The 23,346-nt window shown below is 41.5% G+C and overlaps 1 protein-coding gene across 1 annotated transcript in view; it reads right to left on the bottom strand.

Moving 5' to 3' along the window:
- Positions 1 to 23,346, bottom strand: part of UBAC2 (UBA domain containing 2) — a 165,429-nt gene that overhangs the window by 19,660 nt on the left and 122,423 nt on the right. The window contains exon 7 of the mRNA XM_073348554.1: positions 17,777 to 18,022. Coding sequence (XP_073204655.1) covers positions 17,777 to 18,022 — 246 coding nt within the window. The remainder of the gene's footprint in view (positions 1 to 17,776; positions 18,023 to 23,346) is intronic.

Here is a 23,346-nt window from a genome sequence, read left to right as displayed (position 1 = left end):
GCCAGGAGGGATTTCAAAGGGGTTTACCCTTCCCTTTATATTTATGACAGATGGGAAAGGCAAAAAATGCAGGAGATTAAGGAGGAGGCAATGAGCGGATTTCTCAGGGCACCAACAAAATCACAGAGGTAAACTCAGGATAAGGCCTACTGAGAATGTCTATGATACAGTTGCCATGTAAAAGTTTTCTACAGCCATCACTGTACTATCTAAGTGCCTGTATGAATCTAATACAGTTGAAATGACTTTGAAAAGATTCTCCTCCTTGCCTAGATTTACTCTATTAAATATCATGTTTCACATTTTGGCATTGTTCCAAAGTAAATGCATTTTGTACAAAGTGTGTTACAAAAACAGAAATTTAATTTAAAATGTAAATGTAACCAAACCACAGAAAAAGAATGGTAAGGGGCTTACTTTTTACAGTATAACGAATACATACAGTAACGTCAAGTGTTATTTACATAATTGCCCAGAGGTAACAGTGATGTATCACCAAAGTTTTTTTTGACAGATTATGGGTAATATTAGAACCACTGCCCATGAAAAAAAACATCTGTTCCTTTACAATCTCTCTGTTTTATGTGTTTTTTCCTGATGCTTGTGTGTCTATAAGGCAGCTTGTTCACCCTCACTCCCCGTGTCTCCCTCCCTCTTCTCTCTCACTATTGTGGAAAGGAGTCCTTCTTCCTTTCAGTTTGTATGGGATCTGGGCTTCCTTCCTGCAGCTGCTCTATTTTGGGCCTAGAACTCTTTCTCAGAAGACCTTCCTCTTAAAAAAAGAGTTATTTTTTTTTCAGCTCTGCTTTTTCCTTTAAGCTTCCTTGGGCTGGGGCAATTAACTTAAAATCTAACCAGAATGTTGCATTAATGCAGTTTTGCTTGTATTTATTTCCTTTAAACGATCAAGGGACAAAAAGACATTGGTGTATTTAACAATGTATTCCAAGAAAAATTGATGTATTGAAGAAGGTTGTCTATGTTACGACATTTTTATTCTATGAATTGGAAATCATAAGGCTTCAGACAGTCAAAAAATGTGCTAATTTATAAATGTACTGGTCTATCTGACAACTGAAATAAGTGTAGCTGCCTTTCCAACTGAACCTATAGCATCGTTAATTACTTATTTATTCTATTTGGTCTACAAAATCTTCATAAGTTCATGTTATTTGTCAACTGACACTGCAAAGGGACACCCTATCTCTCAGAAATGAGCCTTCTCTTTGGCACCCGCAACACACAAAAACAAAGTGTTTTCAATCTTTAAAAAAGCAGTTTCTGTACTAACTATTTAGAGCATCACTTTAGCAACAGACATCTTACTAAACTACGGATGCAGATAATGTAGTAAGAACAGATTCAAGCAGATACCACAGTGACACATTTCCTAGAAATACCTACATCAGATCAGATAAGTAATTTTTCACAGCTTTAAATTGCCTTTAAATCATTTCACTGGCCTTTGGATCTAGGTGCCATTACCCCAGTATTCTTTATTAATTATAGGGAATATCATAAATGCAGCAATAATACGATCAGGCAAATCTGGAAAGTGTTTAAGGTTTAGCACGATATAAAAAGCTGAGAATTTAACTAAATCCAGCCCCAGAGCAGGTAGGATGGAAAAATCATCATGAAGTCAAGTAATCCCACATATGCCAGTTTTTAAAAATAGACAAAAAGGGGAGGAAAAAAAAAAAGACTACTGCCAAGCCTTGCCTTACAGGAAATCATTTTCAGACCCTCCCCCTGCATTCATACACAGTTTTATGGCAAATGTTAAATTGCAGTGTATTTTATGTTCCCTAACATACTTAATATGCAAATATCCAGGTACACTTCAGAGGAATATCTGCACTATGGTCGACTGACCTGACTGAATGGAGCATCTCATCTTTTAAAGGGTCATCTATTATTAGCACATAATTTCTATGCAAAAGGAGCATATTTCATTGCAGATTTGCAATTGGCCTCTCCGCCACTCTCATTGACAGTGACATCTGTTCCAAGCTGTCTGGTGACATCCAAGCAGAGCTTGTGAATTGGCTGTTTATTATGTGAACTAAATTCAAATTTAATGATAAATAAGGGAGAACGTAAGAGGTTTCAGACCAGGCAATTCTAACCGTGCCACACCGCTCACACCCAGAGTCAATCCCAACAACTTTTTGAGATCTCCAGGTATCTTGGACAATGGTGATCTCAAGACTGTCCCTAGGAAGATGTATGTGAAATCTCCCCCTGCCTTTCCCCATTCATGGTTCTCGAAAGCGGCTGCTGCTCGTGTTTTCTACGGGGGAGATGGGACTACCAGCTTGTGCCTCTTTTCTTAGCTCCGGTTTTAGTGCTCTACTTTATCAGTGGATGGAAGTCATGAAAGAATTACTGGAAGGAAGGAAACTTTCCCTTTGACCTCCCTACTTGTGCACCCTATTCCTCCAAGAGTCGTGGGATGGCTTTTTTTCCAATCTGGGTCTCAAAGCAGCAGAAAGTTTGTCACAGTGAGTAGGCAGGATGTCACCATCAGCTTTCAAACACTGGTTCCTAGAATTGGATGCTATGAAGAGAGGAGCTGTAGAAGGTCTATTCCCCATGTCAGGAGCCACCCCCTCTCTCTTAGGGTTGACCTGCATTATTTAGAAACTGTTTTAAAGTAAGAGCTTGCTTCTTAGGCCACAGCAGAGAAGACAATTAAGTTGCATTACCATTAAAAAATCAATGTTAGGGCAGAAATGATCAAGTTGCTGACAGTGCCTTCCCCACCACAGTCTCGTAGCTGGGAGAGGTTTTGTCTAGGCCAGCAGGGGAAAGTAAACGCTTGGACACTTTAAGGAATGCACACACCCTGCTCATGGCACTCAGCCTCCTCACAGGTTTGAGGAGGGGAGCTCCTTGGCTGATTGGTTGGATAGAGAGATGCAGCAAAAGTCTAACGGCTCCACAAACAAGGGGAGGTCTTATGAACCCTTCTTCATGCCCAGGGCACCATTCCTCACTAGGAATGAAAGCTCCTCCTTCTGCCCACTGGGATTAGAATAGGGGCGGGTTTGGGGGCCTTGCTGTGAGCATCGTGCTAGTTACCCTTTGGGGGCTGGGAAGGAATTTTTTTCTCACTGCCAGATTGACCTGGGCAGTGTGGGTTGGTTTTTTCCTTTCTCTCAGCACCCCAGGGACCCAGTGGATATATCAGGTTGTGAAATTTATTTTATCACAACTTGGCAGGTGCCCAGTGCAGGTACTCTTTCAATTGGGGGACCTGTTCCCTGATAAACCGGAATTGGAAGCAGATTAGGAAAAGGCATCTCCTAGAGAAGGTGGGGAATGGGTTTGGGGCTCCAAATGGCTGGAACGGCAAGGAGACAACCCTCTCGATTGTCACAGGAGAGTGGTGGGGTCCCAGCAACAGTTCTGGGAGCATATTAATGGGATGAGGGGCTCACAACATCTCTCCGCAAGGTGGTACAGGTTACAAATGAAGGATGATCTGCACAGGACAAGTCATTGCTGGATAGTTCCCAGATATGTTACTTAATCAAGTTGTGAACTAGTTAAACCACTTTCCTGGTATCTCATCTTTCTGCGGTATACAAGACAATGCACATAGCACATAAAAGACATACACTCCTTTTTGTATAGACTCAGGTAGAGTAATTTATAGTAATGAACCTAGTTACTCAGATCAGACACACAACAAAAAAAGCACAAAAGTGCATTTTACTCAGTGTTTGCAAAATAAAAAAAGTTATATTTTGGGCAGCTACTAATTGTCAACTAAATAGCAATTAAACATCTGTCAATCCTATTCACTTAGATAGAGAAAGAAAATGTGTTTTAGAAGTTTTCTTGAAAGCTCTGTAAGCACTCAGATATTTTGATAAGGCAATGCATGTGCCTGAGTTAATGCCAACTTGCCATCTGTTTGCACAAACAGGAAACACCTCCTAATATCTGACCTCTACACCTTTTCTAAAGACGTAACCACATAGTGAGAGATGGAAAAAAGGAAACAGCTTTTGCATTTCATTTTTTAAATAACACACAATCTGCCCAGTACTCATAATCTACACAATAGGAGATATTTTGTGCAGGGCCAGATATTCTGATTGTCCCACTGGTTTTATGTAAGTTTTTTCTTTTTAAATTAAGGCCTCTAATGTGCTAAAAGTAATGTCTCAAATATTTCCTTTCTGATAAAACTTCATACAAATTTTGAATTTTACTACTACCTCATTCAAGGAGAGGGTAATAATCCCGGGTGGGGAAAAAAAAGAGACTATAGGCTTTGCTATAGAGTGAAAGTTTTAATATTTTTTGTTTTAAGACAGATGTAAAAATAGTGTCATTAACTCGAGCTAAAAATTTTATACTGCCACCCACCATGGTATCTGAGTACCTTCCATGAATAACAATAGCAAAAAGTTTCTGGTGAACTTCATGGAGTCTCTGGCACTTCTCCCATTTCAGGGTCAAAACTTTGCTTGGGGTAGGATCTTGGTTTTGATTTTTTTGTACTTTAAGCCTGTAGAGGTTTAGAGTACAAGGAAGTGTCACTGATGTGATTGTCATTCTTATGTTAAAATACTTTTTGAAACAGGAAAGTTTTGCAGTAATTCCTAAAAATGGTCAGACTGAATTTGCCTGATCTCCTCTGGAAGTTCATTACATAGCCATATCCCTTTGAATAAGAATGCTTTGTCTCTAGTGCTCACATGCTTCATCCTGGGTTATGAATTGGTGTTGCACCAGACGAATGCAACTGTCACATAGATTCATAGGTTGACATTCGGTCTTTGATGTAGCTGGGGTTTGATCCATTGATTACTTTGAAACTTAGGACCAAGGCCTTTAAATTGGCTGGGAGCCAGTGAAGGGATTTGAGCATGGACCTGATATTCTCACAGTGGCCTAAGCCATGGAGAAGGTAGGCAGCCACATTCTGCAGCACCTTTGGAGTCTGTCCATCATCTTCACACTCAAATGGTGAGTTACAGTAATCCAGATCAGCGGTGACAAATGCATGGACCACTGTGGCCAGGTCCTTGTCCAGGAAGAAGGGATGACTTTTCCTAGCAAGTTGGAGGTGAAAAAAGGCATTTTGGGGAACTGCTGCTTCCCAGTCATCCAAGCTCAGTGTGCAGTCAAACAGGACTTTGAGGCACGGCACCACTTTGACAAATGAGGGAGACAATATCTTGGCTATCTCTTAAAAGCATTTCTCTTTACAACCAGCATCATTTGGGTTTTGCCAGGGTACAGTCGGAGCCAGCTCTTCTGTGCCAAAGAGCTGATTTCCTGTATGCATTCTGACATCGTAGCCATGGCAATGGTTGCATCAGTTGAGAATGAGACATAGTTGAGTGCCCATCCTGTTGGCAGCTGCGACCACAGCATTTCATTCTCTGCCCCGGTGGCCTCATGTATATTGAAGAGAAGAGGTGATAGTATGGATCCTTGGGGGACCCTGCAGGTAAGGGCCTTTAAAGAGGAGGAGGAGGAATTGCCGACCACCACTCTCTGAATTCTGCTGGAGACAAATGATTTGAGTAACTGTAGTGCTGGGCCATCTACTTCTGCTACGTCAGCCAGATGCATCAGCAGCATCTTGTGGACTAGCGTGTCAAAGGCTGCAGACAGATGCAGCAGTATGCACAGGGAGATTTTACCTGTGTCTGTGGTCATAAGGAGGTCATCTTTTAGTGCTGCTAGATGTGTCTCTGGGCTGTGCCCTGGTCTGAATCCTGAAACGTGAGGCAGTCAGGATGTTGACTGATGCTACATGTTGTTGAAGGTTGGTGGTTAGATACTTAAACTCACCTCTACTCACTTCCTGTATACAAAACCTGTTCTTTTAACAGAAATAAAGACCAAGAAGAATCTAAAAAAGTAGATTCTACAATTGTGCTTTGAGGAGTACATTTTGTAAGACACTACCAATGAAAATGTAAAAACAAAGTACAAAATACATTGCAATAAACGTGTACAACTGCTGTGTGCATATACAGGGCCAGTAAATGATTCAGTGAATGAGTGCATTAGCCTTTCAGCTCTGGAAACCTGGATTCAAATTCTGTCTTAAGCTACAGATGGAAATAAACTTTGCAGTCTCATCCTGGTTGGTCAGAAAGCCACCGCAAAATCTGACATGAATGGCAGTCTCTTCTCAAGAGAGGCACACAAGCAGAATAGCCAGGGGGTTGCAGGTCAGAATTAAGAGAGCTGTCTAGGAAAGCGTGCATAACACTTGCCTACACTGTGCTTCTTAAACCAGTGCTATTACTGAATTTTATATGTCAAATCTGACACGTTTTCCAGAAAAATACAAACTAAATAAGTTACAGGAAATAGAAAAATACAGATAATATCCGTATCCTGTATAAAAAGCTTATTAACTGCAAACATAATTGCTGGGGTAACAGCTTTAGAAAGATAGTTACAGCATGATTTGATGCTGAAGTTCTTGATTCCTCTAACTATATTTCTATAAAAAGGAAAAGGCAAACTTAACTATTCTATCGAATCTAAATTCCAGATATTAACTTATTAAGCGCTGGGAACCTATACATATCTACTAAAACAAATGAGCAGCAAACACAGCACTGTACAAGGCAGAAAATACACATTCCTAAATAAATCTGATGATGGAAAGGTTTAAACACTTAGCAAAAGAATGACCATAAAAACCTAGCCATAAATTAAATCCAATTATCACCCATAAACATCGTGAGGCAAAGCCCTGCAATTTGTTGAAAGTAAGAAGTGATTGGTATGGCATATGAGGAGCTACTATATAATAATTTTGTGAATATTGTATGTGACCTAGTTATTGAGATAGACTGTATAGCTATATTAGGGTTAGTGTAATGTTTATTATATGCCTATATTGCTTTAATTCAATGGGGGCTGTCACCTGGAATGGAAGACAGTGGATCCCAGATAGGAACATCCCACAACACACTTGAAAGGCAACGGGGAAAACTGTTAGATTTGAGGATTCTACATTCTATCTCCAGCAAAGTTGCAAGCCTTGTTTAGCCAATGCTGGAAGCTAACAGATCAAAGGGTTATAAACAGCTAAAAAGTTATTTGGGTCCTGCAAGAGCATATCAAAGACTGAGCAAGATTTGAAGACACTCTCCCCAAAGCAGTGAGAGAGAACTGGTTTGTGAGTTAAGGGATCAGATTGTGCCATCCAGACCACAGAGGTTTTTGGGTGTCTAGTGGAGTCTTACACCTACCAGGAGCCCCATGTGGTAGATGGCTAGACACCTGGTAACCTAGACATATGTAGAGAAACCAGGAGAGGTAGAGGTGCAGTAATCCTGGTAATTGTGACAACCGGCTACTAATTTAGAATATTTTCTATGTACTATAGTAGTACCCACTAGTGCTTCTATACTTATGGGTTTGTCAGTTTCCATGAATAAGGTTTAGAATAATATTTTAATGAATTAAGAGCCTAAATTTTTAAATTTATGGAAACATGTCAGTAAATTGCAATCAGAAAAGTGGGGACATACTTCTCGACTACATCTATGGACTTGGACACATTTGAACAAACAGGTAAGAATACCTGAGTAAAACTGAGTTATCTACTTTTGGAACATTTCTATTTAAAATGGTGCATTTTAGAAGCAAGCACAAAAGAAGCCAATCTCGGTAGCATCCAAAGAGTTGTTATACTTGGCAAGCTTTGAGTAGCAAGCCCCTTTTTGGAAAAAACTTTTGCTAAAAAGAGAGGTCAGAGAATAAATTTTTATCCAGCTGGATAAGTAAGGAGGCAGCACCACTGGCCACACAAATTGATATTAATTACAGTTATTAGAATTCTTTACAGTTTGCTCCTAAAGCCCTATATGTTACAGTACTCAATGCAATGATAGCATATGAAAAGGGTTAAAAGAATGAGTGCATGCCCCCGACCCAGGGTGGTTGTGAGCTACAGTATTTAAGATTTTATTTCACGCTCAGATTGGAGGCACCCAAGTGTTTTATTTGCACAAAATAGAATAAATCCTTCATGTGCTCTAGATTCCCCTGGTGGTAGCTGGTGCATGCATTTGACTATCATCTTTTCAGTTATTGTTGCTGTAGGAAAGGCAGGCCTAAGTAGTGAGTTTTGCATTTCTCTCTGAAAGTAGACAGAAATGCAGTCACTCTTCCCCTCTGGGAGGTAGTTCCACAGTCTTGGCCCTGTAGCTGAGAAAGACTTGTCTCCTGCTCTCATGAGCTTCATTCTTGAGGATGACAGATTTGCAGTTCCCGCTCCTACTGAGGGAAAGACACCAAAGTGTGGGCCCCTTACTGAATGAGGGAGGCAACCTAGTGACAGAGGATGTGGAAAAAGCTAATGTACACGATGCTTTTTTTGCCTCAGTCTTCACAAACAAGGTCAGCTCCCAGACTGCTGCACTGGGCAGCACAGCATGGGGAGGAGGTGGCCAGCCTTCCGTGGAGAAAGAAGTGGTTCGGGACTATTTAGAAAAGCTGGATGTGCACAAGTCCATGGGGCTGGATGCGCTGCATCCAAGAGTGCTACAGGAGTTGGCAGATATGATTGCAGGGCCATTGGCCATTATTTTGAAAACTCATGGCGATCAGGGGAAGTCCCGGACGACTGGAAAAAGGCTAATGTAGTGCCCATCTTTAAAAAAGGGAAGGAGGAGGATCCTGGGAACTACAGGCCAGTCAGCCTCACCTCAGTCCCTGGAAAAATCATGGAGCAGGTCCTCAAGGAATCAATTCTGAAGCACTTAAAGGAGAGGAAAGTGATCAGGAACAGTCAGCATGGATTCACCAAGGGCCAGTAATGCTTGACTAATCTAATTGCCTTCTATGACGAGAGAACTGGCTCTGTGGATGAAGGGAAAGCAGTGGACGTATTGTTCCTTGACTTTAGTAAAGCTTTTGACACTGTCTCCCACAGTATTCTTGCCAGCAAGTTAAAGAAGTATGGGCTGGATGAATGGACTATAAGGTGGATAGAAAGCTGGCTAGATTGTCGGGCTCAACGGGTAGTGATCAATGGCTCCATGTCTAGTTGGCAGCCAGTATCAAGTGGAGTGCTCTAAGGGTCGGTCCTGGGGCCAGTTTTGTCAATATCTTCATAAATGATCTGGAAGATGGTGTGGATTGCACCCTCAGCAAGTTTGCAGATGACACTAAACTGGGAGGAGAGGTAGATACACTGGAGGGTAGGGATAGGATACAGAGGGACCTGGACAAATTGGAGGATTGGGCCAAAAAAAATCTGATGAGGTTCAACAAGGACAAGTGCAGAGTCCTGCACTTAGGACGGAAGAATCCAATGCACCGCTACAGACTAGGGACCGAATGGCTCGGCAGCAGTTCTGCAGAAAAGGACCTAGGGGTTACAGTGGACGAGAAGCTGGATATGAGTCAACAGCGTGCCCTTGTTGCCAAGAAGGCCAATGGCATTTTGGGCTGTATAAGTAGGGGCATTGCCAGCAAATCAAGGGACATGATCATTCCCCTCTATTCGACATTGGTGAGGCCTCATCTGGAGTACTGCGTCCAGTTTCGGGCCCCACACTACAAGAAGGATGTGGAAAAATTGGAAAGAGTCCAGCGGAGGGCAACAAAAATGATTAGGGTTCTGGAACACGTGACTTATGAGGAGAGGCTGAGGGAACTGGGGATGTTTAGTCTGCGGAAGAGAAGAATGAGGGGGGATTTGATAGCTGCTTTCAACTACCTGAAAGGGGGTTCCAAAGAGGATGGATCTAGACTGTTCTCAGTGCTACCAGATGACAGAACAAGGAGTAATGGTCTCAAGTTGCAGTGGGGGAGGTTTAGGTTGGATATTAGGAAAAACTTTTTCACTAGGAGGGTGGTGAAACACTGGAATGCGTTACCTAGGAAGGTGGTGGAATCTCCTTCCTTAGATATTTTTAAGGTCAGGCTTGACAAAGCCCTGGCTGGGATGATTTAATTGGGGATTGGTCCTGCTTTGAGCAGGGGGTTGGACTAGATGACCTCCTGAGGTCCCTTCCAACCCTGATATTCTATGATTCTATGAAAAAGGCCAAGAGGCTGGGTGAGTGAAGAGCACATCAGGGAATGATAAAATCAATTAAATGAGGCATGGAGTGTTACTGTGCAGGGAGAGAATGAGAAAGTTTAAATTTAATACAGGAGGCAAAGTGAGAATCAGTAGAAGAATTTGAAGAGGAAATCACATGCAAGCAAGACAATCTTTGCATCAGGCTTTTGGAATGACTGAATTAAAGCAAGATGGGTATCAGAGAGGATGAGATTACAAGAACCAAGAAGGATTATAAATGAGGTGTGAAGAAGTTATTAGCTGCTGGGATCAGACTTCAGAAAATTTGTAGAGAAGAAAGCACAAGATCTGTTAACATATGAATGTACTGGAAGGAGAGACAGAAGACATGCTAAGGCGTGCAGGTCTGAATGGCAGGAAGGATGGCGGTCTTGTCCATAGTAATGTGAAAAAGTGAAGACAGAAAAGGGTTAAGGAGGGGAAATAATAAACCTGGTTTCGACCAAGTTGCGCTTGAACCTCAACATGCTGCACTGTGTGCTGAAAAACCAGTCTCCAGCTGCTCCCTGCAAGCTTTGGGCCTCCATTTTGCCGTTTTCTACCTCTTTGCTACATCTTATGTGCCTATTTCTGTGTTCCGAAACAGTGTCACCAGTGGCTGGTTGCAAGGCAGAAGCTCTTCATCCAGCTATTTGTAGCTCAGCCACCTGTCTGCCTGCACATTTTTCAGTGGGAAATGAAAATCATATCCAGTCTCTGTTCAGAGGCTGATGTACGGATGCGGTAGCTCCTCCCCTCTTCCAACCAATGCTTTCACTTGAGCCTGGTACCCAGCAAGAGGAACCTCAAGGGGCTGGAAAATGGAAGATATGAGGGTGGAGGAGACCTGGCAAAGGGAGGGAAAACAAAGCAAGAAGACGGAGCAGCCGCAGGAGGGGCCCTTAAAATCCCAGACCCCTACCTTGAATATAAGGAGGGTAGAGGCTGAAGAGTTAGAGAAGTAGAAGCAGCCACCCCTTCAATCCTAAAGCTCCGGAAGGCACCAGCCAATGGACCTAAAAGAACTTCCCCTGCTTGCTGGTTCTGCAGAGTGACTTTGTGGCAGGAGGAGGACACGCAGGGAAAGGAGATAAAGGAAAAGAGAATGTGAGCCACAGAGTAGCTGGGGAGAAGAAGGATCCAAAGAAGAAAGACTGGGGATGAGGACAAAGAGACACTTAGATAAGGGAAAAGAACACATGGGGTGGGGGGGAGAGCTGTGATGGGGAGTACAAGGCCCAGACTGCCCAGGAGAGAGGACTGTCCCAATGAGCCCCACTCCGATACACCTGTAGCATGTGTCAATAAGAGAACTTGTAGGCTAGTAAATTTTATTTATTTTCAAGAGTGTGACTATATACACAACATAAAATTTATATTAATAGCTAAAGAATTCTTCATCTATGGAGCAAGTTCACCAACAGCCAGCGTGAAAAAACAAACAGAAAATGCTGTGGTAATTGTATAGAAAAGAAATAGCAATTGACATAACAATGCTGTGGTAATTGTATAGAAAAGAAATAGCTAGCAATTGACATAACAAACATAAGTTGTTTAAGCACAGTAGCCATAGTAACCAGCAACCAAGACAAGACCAATCATTTAACTACCATAACAACTACAATTTTTAAAGAAATGCAGCTCAAGTCTCCAGACTATTATATGCAGATACCAGTATCAATCTATCAGTAACAATTTATACCATAATTCAAAAGGAGGTACATCAGGTAGCAATCTGGATGATCTAAGTTCAAACCCTACTGTGGATTCATTCTACTCCTCCAAATGTTTGTGTGTCCAAGAGTACAGAAGTTCTATGAGTTATTCCACTACACTCCATGTTACCCTGGGTTTGGGGCACAACAGCTAGAGAGAATGGAAAAGGAAATGGAAATTTTTCAAAGACTAAATGCCAATGAACCTAACTGTTTTCATAGAAAGTGCTCCAAGAAAATCCTGCTTTAACAAACCATTGAACAACACAGAAGGAAAGAATAAGGAGTTGAGAAAATCTTTTACACTCCTAATTTTTGGGGTAGTAGAGAGTAATCAAACGTATTTGCCAGCAGCTGAATACTTTTTTTTCCAGTCTCTTCCACTGTGATGTTCTCTTTTTTTCAGTTCTTCCACTCTATTTTTCAGTTTCTCTCTCTCTTCTCTTATTTTTTCTTCAGAATTATTTTATTGTAGCCCCTTTGGGACTTACTCTTCAGACTACTGCATTATCCTGTTGTTTGCTAATTTTGCTTTGGTCAAGTCTTTCTTATTATTCTTTGAGGTATTCAAACTTAAAGAAGAAAGGTGAATTAAAACTCCCCCTTAAATCTCCTCCTAAATTTTGGGATTTAAAGTTGAACCTCTTCTCCCACCTAAATTGCAGTCTTATTGTGTTGGATTGTCTCAACTTGCTAGGCTCATTGCAACAGTTTCTGTATTTCTTCTAGAGAACTGAAGTACAGATTTGCTATGAAAAGTGATTATAAAAATGGTACCTTCTTAGGGATAGATCACAGCTTGTCCTGTTTGCTGGGGTAAGGGAAAGAGCATAAGGCAACTCCTTACTCCCTTGAGCTGGTGCACCATACCTTCCTGCATGCAGAGGAAAATTGGCTACTCAGAACTCCTATGTTCCCCACCTTCGGCAAATAGGTGGGAATGGGCAGGTAGGGTCAAGAAGTGCATGGAACCTTGACTCCACTTCCCCAATGCACCTGGTGATGTAGCTATACTGGTATGTAAGGGTGTATATGCTGCAACAGGTCACACCTGTCACAGTTTACTCACTCCTGATGCAACAGGGAAATCAGGAGGGGGATTGAGAGTCCAGAAGTCAATCTTCCTCTTGGGTTGGTTTGGGGGAAGCATAACAATGTGCTTGCTCTAGACTACCTCACAAATTGGCATTCTCCCAGTGTGTATTCAGAGCCATATTTGCTGACTTTAATTCTTTTTTTAAATGTATTTGCTACCTTCTACTACTGTCAACCTTACAGAGCCAATACAGCTCAGGAAGAGTGAACCAGATTCTCTTATAGTTTGTATATCACCAGTAGATTATTATCTAGGTTTCAGAGTAACAGCCATGTTAGTCTGTATTCGCAAAAAGAAAAGGAGTACTTGTGGCACCTTAGAGACTAACCAATTTATTTGAGCATAAGCTTTCATGAGCTACAGCTCACTTCATCAGATGCATACTGTGGAAAGTATAGAAGATCTTTTTATACACACAAAGCATGAAAAAATGGGTGTTTACCACTACAAAAGCGATCATGATATCATACACATTGTAAGGAGAGTGATCATTTTAGATAAGCTATTACCAGCAGGAGAGTGGGGTGGGGGGAGAGAAAACCTTTTGTAGTGGTAAACACCAATTTTTTCATGCTTTGTGTGTATAAAAAGATCTTCTATACTTTCCACAGTATGCATCCGATGAAGTGAGCTGTAGCTCACGAAAGCTTATGCTCAAATAAATTGGTTAGTCTCTAAGGTGCCACAAGTACTCATTATCTAGGTTCTAACTGTCAGGTCACCTGTGCAACCCCACTGTCTTCAGATTACACACCCAGTTACACCTGTGCAACTTCACAGTCTTCAGATTACACACTCAGTTACACCTGTGCAATATTACTGTCTTCAGATTACACACTCATTGAAGGCAATGGGTTTGCATAACAGTAACAACATAATCTGAGGACAATGTTAGACCTCAATCTTCTATTTATTTAGGAAGTTTTAACAAGTTTATAAATCACTGCTATGTAAATATCAGAAACAATCATTACAGCAACAAGCTTTTTTTCAAAGAGACATTATATAGGAATATAGCCATCAGATCTTTCTATTAAATAGGATGTTACTATATTACACAGTAAGAATCATTACAACACCCAAGATACGTTGTTTCTAGCGATTTTATTAAATTGAGTGAAATTGCTATATATATATTTAGCAGATCAGGCATATCTATCAAATGTTAACCGTCAATAATATTGGACCGGTGTGCTTTTTTTGTTGCAGATGAATGTAGTTTGGTTCAACACAAATTTTAAAACATTCAGGTATTCAATCATGAATTGGACCATTTTTCATTTTTGCTTCAACACATACTGGAATCTCTGAGCCCTGCTTTTGGTGATTTGACTGGCATCCAGTAAATTCTATGAGTTAAGAAAAACTGGTTACTAGCTTTGCATACCAGACCTTTCTAAAGTTTTGATAGATTAACTCCATCGCCTTCCCTTCGCTGACTTTGCTGGGCATTCACTAATATAGCAATAAGGGACTCAAGGACAGGGGTGAAAGTAAGTTAGAGGACTCACCAGTAAGCCGGAGTCCTGAGCAGGGGGCGTGGCATCAACCGGAAGAGGCGGAGCCTTAAGTCCCCAGGCCCTTTAAATCTTGATTTAAAGGACCAGGGCTCCAGCTGCGGTAGTGGCGGCTGGGAGCCCGGGACCCTTTAAATCACCCCCGAGCTACCAGCTGCAGAGGCGGTGGGAACCCCGGGGCTCAGGGGCGATTTAAAGGGCGCAGGGCTCCAGCTGCTGCTGCTGCTGCAGAGGAGCCCCGGACCCTTTAAATCACTGAGGAGCCCTGGGGGCTCCTGGCTGCCACCGCTACCCCAGGGCTCTGGGCTCCGGCAGAGCTTTAAAGGGCCTGGGGCTCTGCTGTGGTAGCAGCTGCTGGAGCCCTGAGCCCTTTAAATCCCCGCCTGAGCCCTGCTGCCCGAGCCCTGGGGTAGCGGCGGCTGGGCTCCGTCGGGGATTTAAAGGGCCCCGGGGCTCCAGCCACCGCTACTGCCCCGGCCCTTTAAATCCACTCTGGAGCCCCACCGCCGCTACCCCAGGGCTCGGGCAGCAGGGCTCAGGCGGGGATTTAAAGGGCCCCAGGGGTGTAGTGGCGGCTGGAGCTCCGGGGCCCTTTAAATCCCCACCTGAGCCCTGCTCCCTGAGCCCTGGGGTAGCGGCAGTGGGGATTTAAAGGCCCGGGGCGGTAGTGGGGACTGGAGCTCCAGGGTCCTTTAAATCCCCGCCAGAGCCCTGCCACCACTACCCCAGGGCTTTGGAGGCAGGGCTCAGGTGGAGATTTAAAGGGCCGGGGCGGTAGCAGCAGCTGAAGCTCCGGGGCCCTTTAAATCCCTGCCACAGCTACCCCAGGGCTTTAAATTGCCCTCTGGGAAAGCCGGTCCCAGTACGGCACACCGGCTCTTACCGGTACGCTGTACTGGGCCGTACCAGCTTACTTTCACCTCTGCTCAAGGATATGAGTAGGGTATTGGTGAACATGTCATGTGCATTATGAAGTGGTAAGCTAAAGGCTAACTGCCTTCTTATTTGACTGAAATGCATGAATAACCTCGTAATGGGAACAGTGGTTGTAGTGGAAGTGTAGGGCAAAGAAAAATTAAGATATGCTATTAAAATATGGTTATTTTTGTTTTATTAAAAACTTTTTCAAAAACTATTTTTGGTACGAGGTGGATTATTCAGTACATCCTTCCACAATAGAAAACAGTTCTTAGGAGAAGGACAGGACAAAACAATAAGGACACATTTTTTCACCTACTATTTTGAATGTATTTACTATTTCTTTTTAATTTTTTAAAATCTTTTTTAAGATTCTCCTGATTATTTGGGTCCTTTTATTTCCCAGAAGTTTAGCTACCCCTGTTTGTGGCCAAACAGCCACTTTCAGTTTAGTTTCTCTTACAACAACTAACTTTGGAGCACTGAACAGTTCCTAGTTTAGTTTTTACAATAAACACTATGTTACAAGTGATTGCTGGCAGGGTAGAGAAAACAGTTTGCAACTGTTGGGGTTGTACAACAAGATAATTTAATAAAATTAAAGTGAAGCTAACTATGAAGAATAGAATTATGTTACCAGGAAGGTAAATGAGGGACTGACACTAGAGCTGTTCTAAATTGCCTTAGGTAAAATTCATATAGTGTTAACACACAGTACTGGACAACCCCGCAGTACATTTCTGCAAAGGGAAAGACTAGCTTACCCAGGAGTCCTTTTCAACCCAAGCTGTGATTTTATCTAGCATTTTATTTAGAGTATTCCCTCAGCTCAGTTGTTATTCTCCTTTTTAAATACTAAGATCACTCTCATATAAATTATCTTCCTTGAAAACGATACCCAGAAATGCCAGGAGGGCCAAACCCCTCATGTTTTCCCCACATCTTCAGACAGATGTCATCCTATTGACTCTTTTAGGCTAAATTAAATTCAGTAGTAGATAGAAGAGAAGTCTATCAGTGTTTTCAACCCTAATGCAAACCAAACTTTTAAAGCAACTAGTTTTAACCTTTTACATTAGTGCATCTTGTTCATTCAGGCCAGATCTTTCTCCTCCTTTCCTTTCCATACTAGCACCACCCAACACATAACAGAGCAGCTGAATGTACTAAAATTCAGAGGGATAAAATGCAATTCAGCTCTCACACAGACAATTATTCATTCTCATGTAGCTTGTAGTTAAGTTACAGAAACCAGAGGTTCATATGGATCCTACATGTTCACCTGGCTTTATTACTAGACTGCCAATATATGCCGCCTAGGAGAAATGCAATTTGAGGCACCAGCTGCTTTATTTTACTGTCTTACATGGACAAGTAGGTGAGCATCTGCCCTTGTCCACGCCATCAAAACTGAGAAAAATAAAGAGACTAACAATCTAATTAATAGGCAAATAAAATGTAAGCACTAAAAGCAGTAACAGGAAAGCACTGTGGTTGACGTCTATAGGAAAATTAGAGATCGAGAATTTTTTGTGCTTTTATAAAGAAACAAGCCTTGTGCAATACGGGTGATGTAATCCCTCCTATTTACCCATGCAAAACACCTAACTACAGAGCAGATTTTCAAACTCTCTGAAGAGGATGGTAACTTTTTTGACTGCTAGCATGGCCTGGAACAACAGGACATGCTGAGTTTTAATTGTGCCTCTGTCACACACCCTTGTCAGCCAGGCCTACTGGTCCAAGTAGTAGTGGTCAGAGGCCAGGAACAGCACCAAAGGTCAGAGCTGTAGTCAGGAACCAGGAATCAGAGCCAAGGGTCACAGCCAGGGCCAGGAGTCTGAGAGTGAGCCGAGAGGCTGGTCCATTGCTATGGCTGGCAGGGAAGTCCACCTTTTTCCATGGACATTTCCTGGAACTCCTTCTGGGCTTAAATACGGTGCCTGGACCAATCCGGAGCCATGAAAGAAGCGGTCAGTACAGCCTCCTGAGGTACTACTTCCTGTGGTCTTTATCTCTGCAGGATCATCTATTGACAATGTACAGAGGTCCAACATGGCTGCTGCGTAGCAGCACAGAGGTAATGGCTATCAAGCAACCTGAAGTCCTGGGTTCTAGTCCCCGCATAACCTCACAACTGTGAGCTTTGATAAATCACTTCACATCTCAGGCTCATTTTGCTAGTGGTAAAACAGTGCAATGCCACCTACCTACCCCTAAGTTGTTTTGTGAAAATATTTCACGTCTTGTAATGAACTTTAATAATATAAAACCTACATAAATGTTCGCTAACATTACAGAAGTCTATGAAATAGTAATTACATAATTCCAACAGGGAATTTTTTAAAAAACAAGACTATACTTGTTCCTAAACTAGATCCACAAATTATGATTAATCAAAACCCCCTTCCCTCCATATTTCCATTACTCAGCATAATCATACACCTTACAAATAATTTATCTATACCTGCTGTTGTCTTTGCCGTCTCATCTGGGCAAACTGAGACATCATGATTTGACGATCCAGTAATTCCATTCTCTGCTGTCTCTGGATGTCCACTGTTGCTCCCATTCCTACTTGAATCTCGTTGGATGGTTCTGCAGATGAGAATATTGGTTCAAGAGTCCAAGAAAATATCTTAGCCAGCCAGCTGGGAACACAAAGCACCTGATGAACTTTTAGCACACTACTGCTGTAGCACATCCCAGAAATCTGAAAGCAAAAGCAAAATGAATTTTTTTTTTGTTATAACACAAAGTCTTAACTGGCTGACAGAGGTATGTTGTTTTTTCACTTTTTCAAGTCACATTTCATTTGGTGTATTTAGCCAGAGTCTTCAGTGGAGAATCCATGTCTCAGAGAATACGGATATAGCACTGTGGGATTTCTTCAACCTACACTTCCACTACAACCACCAACTATTATTTTAAAAAGTCTGCAGATTGCATTACTTGTGACTCAAGTGTATTTCTTATTTCTTTGTTTTAGGGGTAAAGACAAATACCAGCTCAGTGACTTGCTATAGGCAAAATTCAAATAGCTAAAGCTTTTGATCTCTGGTAAAGCAAATGATCCTGGCTGGCCCTAAAGTGGATGTGGGGAGATAGGACCTTGATAACACAGTATTGTGAAGATTTTGGGCACTTGCTTTAAAAAACACCCAACAGTACCCCATGCCCTATGCACCACGTTAAATCCCTGGAGCTGGGGAATGTGAGCCAATCAGCATTCCTCCTTCCCCCTGCTGACCAACGAGTGCCAGAGCCTCCAAAAGGGGGAGAGAAAGAGGAGCTACCTAGTGCCTCCCAGAGTCTCTCTCCCTCCCTTTCACCGCTGACTCCATCAAGTTCCCCAACCCGTTGAGACAGGTGGGTGGCATTTCTGCTTAATTCCATGCCCCTCACCCCCACATAGAGAAGAACAGATATAGTCAAGTTTAAGCTTTAATAGGGGGGATTTCATAGGTTACATAACTAAATTGTTACCTCTTTCAGAGTACACAGACTGTTACTTTAAAATAATTAAATCTAGCAATTTTTCTAACAATTTTTTTTAAAGTTCATCAAAATCCTATTAATTTTTTAAATGGCAGCACTAGAGAGGTTAATGAGTCTAATGAGAAACTTCCTCTTCCTATGAGATTCCTTCTGTAATACCCTGTTAATGGGCCAAGTCCCTATCCCACTTTCAACAAAGTGCACAGCCTACAGGGTCCACATTTACCTCCTCTCTGGAATTTTGCTTTATTGCTACCCCAAAAACAACATGAAACATCACCCTATGTTTCATCTATAAGAATGGCTGTTTTTATGGTTTTCTCCAAGGCTACCTCTCTGTCCTAGCTGCTTACATCCCACTTAGCACTAACTGGAGCCACCCACAGCATAAATCATCATAATAGCCACCTTGAATTCCATTACAGAGCTTTAGCCCCTGCAGCTAAGATGACTCAACAGAAGGGGCCACATTCCTTCAGAGAGTCTTAGTGTCCGCATGACCCAAGAACCTCTGGATGCCAACTGGCAGAGGGAACTTGGGTGTAGAGGAGTACAGAGATTCCGAGGGTTCACCAAAAGAATGTCATGTAAGGTCTCTAATGAAAGTCACTGGTCATCATAATCATTGTGAGATGTATGTATGGAGAATATGTGAAGAATTATGTATATAAAAGTTTATGTTTTCTAGGTCACAGTTAAAAACAGGTCACTCAAAAGTAGTCTGTCTTGAGACAAATTCTTCTAGGCAGGTTATGGGAGACACTTATCTTCCGGGGGGAGGGGGGAGCACTGTGCAGTGTGTCCTACAAAAGGAGTCTGCTAGCATTCTAAGATAAATGCTAATGAAGAGATGGTGGAGACTTCAGAAAAAATCCAACAGGAAGAAATAAACAGTTAATCTTCAGGTGAACATCAAAGGTCTGTTCTGGTATATTTGGAGGAGCAAAGAGACATCCTGGTATTCTTCATCTAGGAAGTAAATGCACAGTTTGCTTTATGAAAAAATGATCTCTACCCAAGCTTGGTGGAGGACACTGGAGAGAAGTTTGGGTGAGATAAACTTATTTAGACTGGAGGATAACTTCTTAGTTAAATTTAGGCTTTAGAATATGCATTGTGGTATGTTGTTTTACATATAATCTTTTGTTCCCATCTCTCTCACTGCTTTTTATTTGAATCTCTATTTTTTCTTAAATATATTTCCTTATGTTTTATATCTGAACTCAAGTGCTGTGAGTATGATTTGAGTGGTGGTCCAAACCTTGTAAACTGTGGTACAGTGTTCAAGGACCACCCTTCCCCCGAGAATACCACCTCCCTTTTCTCCACCTTTTGTCTTTTTTTCTAGTGCATTCTCAATGAAATTCTCATTCTCAAAGGATGAACAATAGACATTTATGTAATCAGAAAAATGGATCAAAGTTGATTCACATGTACTTTTTCCTTTACTTGCAGCAATAAATTCTACATTCCATACAGAGGTTAGTAGTGTACAAGCAAGTAAATATTGAATGAATGTGGGGTGGTTATAATCCTTGCAAATCCTTGTTGTGATGATCATGTTTACAGTTCTCTTGTGCCATCACTGGTCTCTTTCTGTCTATGTCACACAGCGCTATCACAGTTTATTGCTTGTGGCATAACAGATCAGAAAGGCATGTCACAAACACTGACATTTGTGATGTCACAAATGCTGAAATGACTGTAATGCTTCGCAGGGCACCAAGGGCAGTGTGTCATCTTGTTACCATCTGCCTGCAGAGCGAGGGAGTCTTACCTGTACCTGCTAGCTCCTTAACAAAACCAGCCTGATCACCACTTACGCAGTCTAAGTGTATCTAGCCCCTGTTCAATGGATACCCACAGAAATCCCATATCCTGTGTTCCCGAAGGAATCACAGAACTGGAAGGGACCACGAGAGGTCATCTAGGCCAGTCCCCTGCACTCAAGGCAGGACTAAGTATTATCTAGACCATCCCTGACATGTGTTTTTCCAACCAGCTCTTAAAAATCCCAAATGATGGAGATTCCACAACCTCACTAGGTAATTTATTCCAGTGCTTAACTCTCTGACAGGAAGTTTTTCCTAATGTTCAGTCTAAACTGCCCTTGCTGCAATTTAAGCCCATTGCTTCGTGTCCTATCCTCAGAGGTTAAGAACAACAATTTTTCTCCCTCTTCCTTGTAACAACTTTTTATGTACTTGAAAAGTGTTGTCATGTCCCCTCTCAGTCTTCTCTACTCCAGACTAAACAAACCCAATTTTTTCAATCTTCCCTCACAGATCATGTTTTCTAGACCTTTAATCATTTTTGTTGCTCTTCTCTGGACTTTCTCCAATTTGTTCACATCTTTCCTGAAATGTGGCACCCAGAACTGGACACAATATTCCAGTTGAGGTTTAATCAGCACAGAGAAGAGTGGAAGAATGACTTCTTGTGTCTTGCTTACAACACTCCTGCTAATACAGCCCAGAATGATGTTTGCTTTTTCTGCAGCAGCGTTACACTGTGGACTCATATCTAGGCTGAACTGAAATGAAGTTCCCCGTATTCAAAGAAAGGTTTTGATTGGCTTCCAAACCTAGACCAAGGTTGGGCATGGGAATGGGAGCTTTTTTATTTCCTCTCAACTATGTCCCACATCTCTACTAAAAATCTATTATAAGGGAACTAAACCTACACCAGAAACTTGCGATTGTCAGTTAGAAACTAGTCTATGGCTATCAGCACCATAATATGAGTACCCGCTCAACATTTTTCTTTACTATCCAGAACAACTAGTAGAAACTATTGAGCACTCATCTGTCCATTTTTTAAAAACCATTGATTTTCAAAACAAGCTATAACTCAAATGAGCTCAGTAGGTAACAGCACAACGTTACCATCCGCCACAAGAACAAAAAACAAAGCAAGTGATGACAGTTAAAGGAAAATCTATATCAGGCTTGACAAATCCTGCAGTATGACTAATGGTGTTTTAACCACAAACAGAACAATCTCCATGCCAATTTCAGATACAATCATAGCTCTGAGTCACTAACAGCACACAACCAAGGGGCAGCATGTAGAGTTTCAGTACCTTAAATGTTTTTGTCCCAGAAGGGCTAGAGTGCACTAAAGAGGGTTAGAAATAACTATCCTGACAAAATTTATATAAACTTATATAATTTTTATAGTAAATGGTTATTACCATAATGTAAGCTCTATACTAAACTACAGAACAAAAAGTACAGTGTGAGAGAGAAGACTAGTAGGTGAGGGACCTAGTGGAAAAAGAGTGGTATATACCGCTTCCGTGTCCAAAATATGTGTGTGTGTGTGTGTGTATAACCTGTGACTAGCTTGGCCATTGAGTGTCATTTTCATGATGTTTCAATAGGTGGTTTTTATCCTGGCAGTTCCCATCTTCCTCCCTCCCCCGATTTCCAGATGGGGTACTCAGGCACAGAGAGGCTAAGTGACTTGCCCAAAGTCATACAGAAAGTCTACGTCCCAGGATAGTGCCCCCACAACTGGGTCATCCTTCCTCCTGTGTCCAAAGTATACTACCTGGCAACTATAAAATTTGAAGGAAGAGTTCTCTGCAGCACAGTGAGCCTGCATAGTTGATCTGCAGGACATTAAAATGTCTCAAAAAGCATAAATGCATGGACGAATCCATTCAATTGTGAAAAACACTGTTTAAATGTACACAGTTTTAATTCATCCTACCACTTCCATATTTGTTAATTTTTTCGTTAGTGTCACTTCAGATCCTTCATGATTTACTACTGCAGTTATAAAGCTATTAGCTGGACGTGTGCGTACCTTTTAACACATCACTCACTTCATTCTAAAATATTTTCATGAAGTCTAATCTTTTGAGGAAGAGATTATTTGCATATTTCCAATAAACTCTTCAAGAGTGGAATTATGTACAGTGAATATATCTTGTGATGCAGCTTGGTTTAATGTCACGCCCACATTTTAATGTCACATATTTCCAAAGAACTTCCTCTTCAGCTAATTCACATGCAGAGCTTGGTTTGTATCATGTTAAAAACAAGACTTGAAAAAGTATAGGTATAGAAATTTTGAGTTACTTTTCTTTTTGTAAAACAAGATTTTATTTTTGTTACTGACTTTTTGAGAATCTCTAGTGGTTCAGGTCTACTAATTTACTAGTAAATTATGTTAATTACAGACCATTCAGTGATCAAACTGTATGTATCTGACCTTAAACAATAGTTGTCTCATTGTTGAAAGGCTATTGCCCACATAGCAACAAGTATTCAGAAGTTTAAAAACTTTAAAAAGCAAAATCACTGTGAAAGTACTTGTTGGCAGTTGCTAAAACAAAACAAAAAACAGTAGGAACATAAAACATTTGGGATTTTGATCTGCCAAAGTAAAATTTATCTGGGTTGATATTTTTCTGGTAGCTTGAACATCATAACTTACAACATTTTCCAACACAATTTTAGAACCCACTTCTACAGCATGCTGACAGGACACTCACCATGTTGCAAAATATTTGGCACATTGAAGATGTGGGGC

This window comes from Lepidochelys kempii, chromosome 1 (genome assembly GCF_965140265.1).
Source record: "Lepidochelys kempii isolate rLepKem1 chromosome 1, rLepKem1.hap2, whole genome shotgun sequence".
NCBI classification, from domain to species: Eukaryota; Metazoa; Chordata; order Testudines; family Cheloniidae; genus Lepidochelys; species Lepidochelys kempii.
This window is presented reverse-complemented; position numbering and strand designations above follow the sequence as displayed.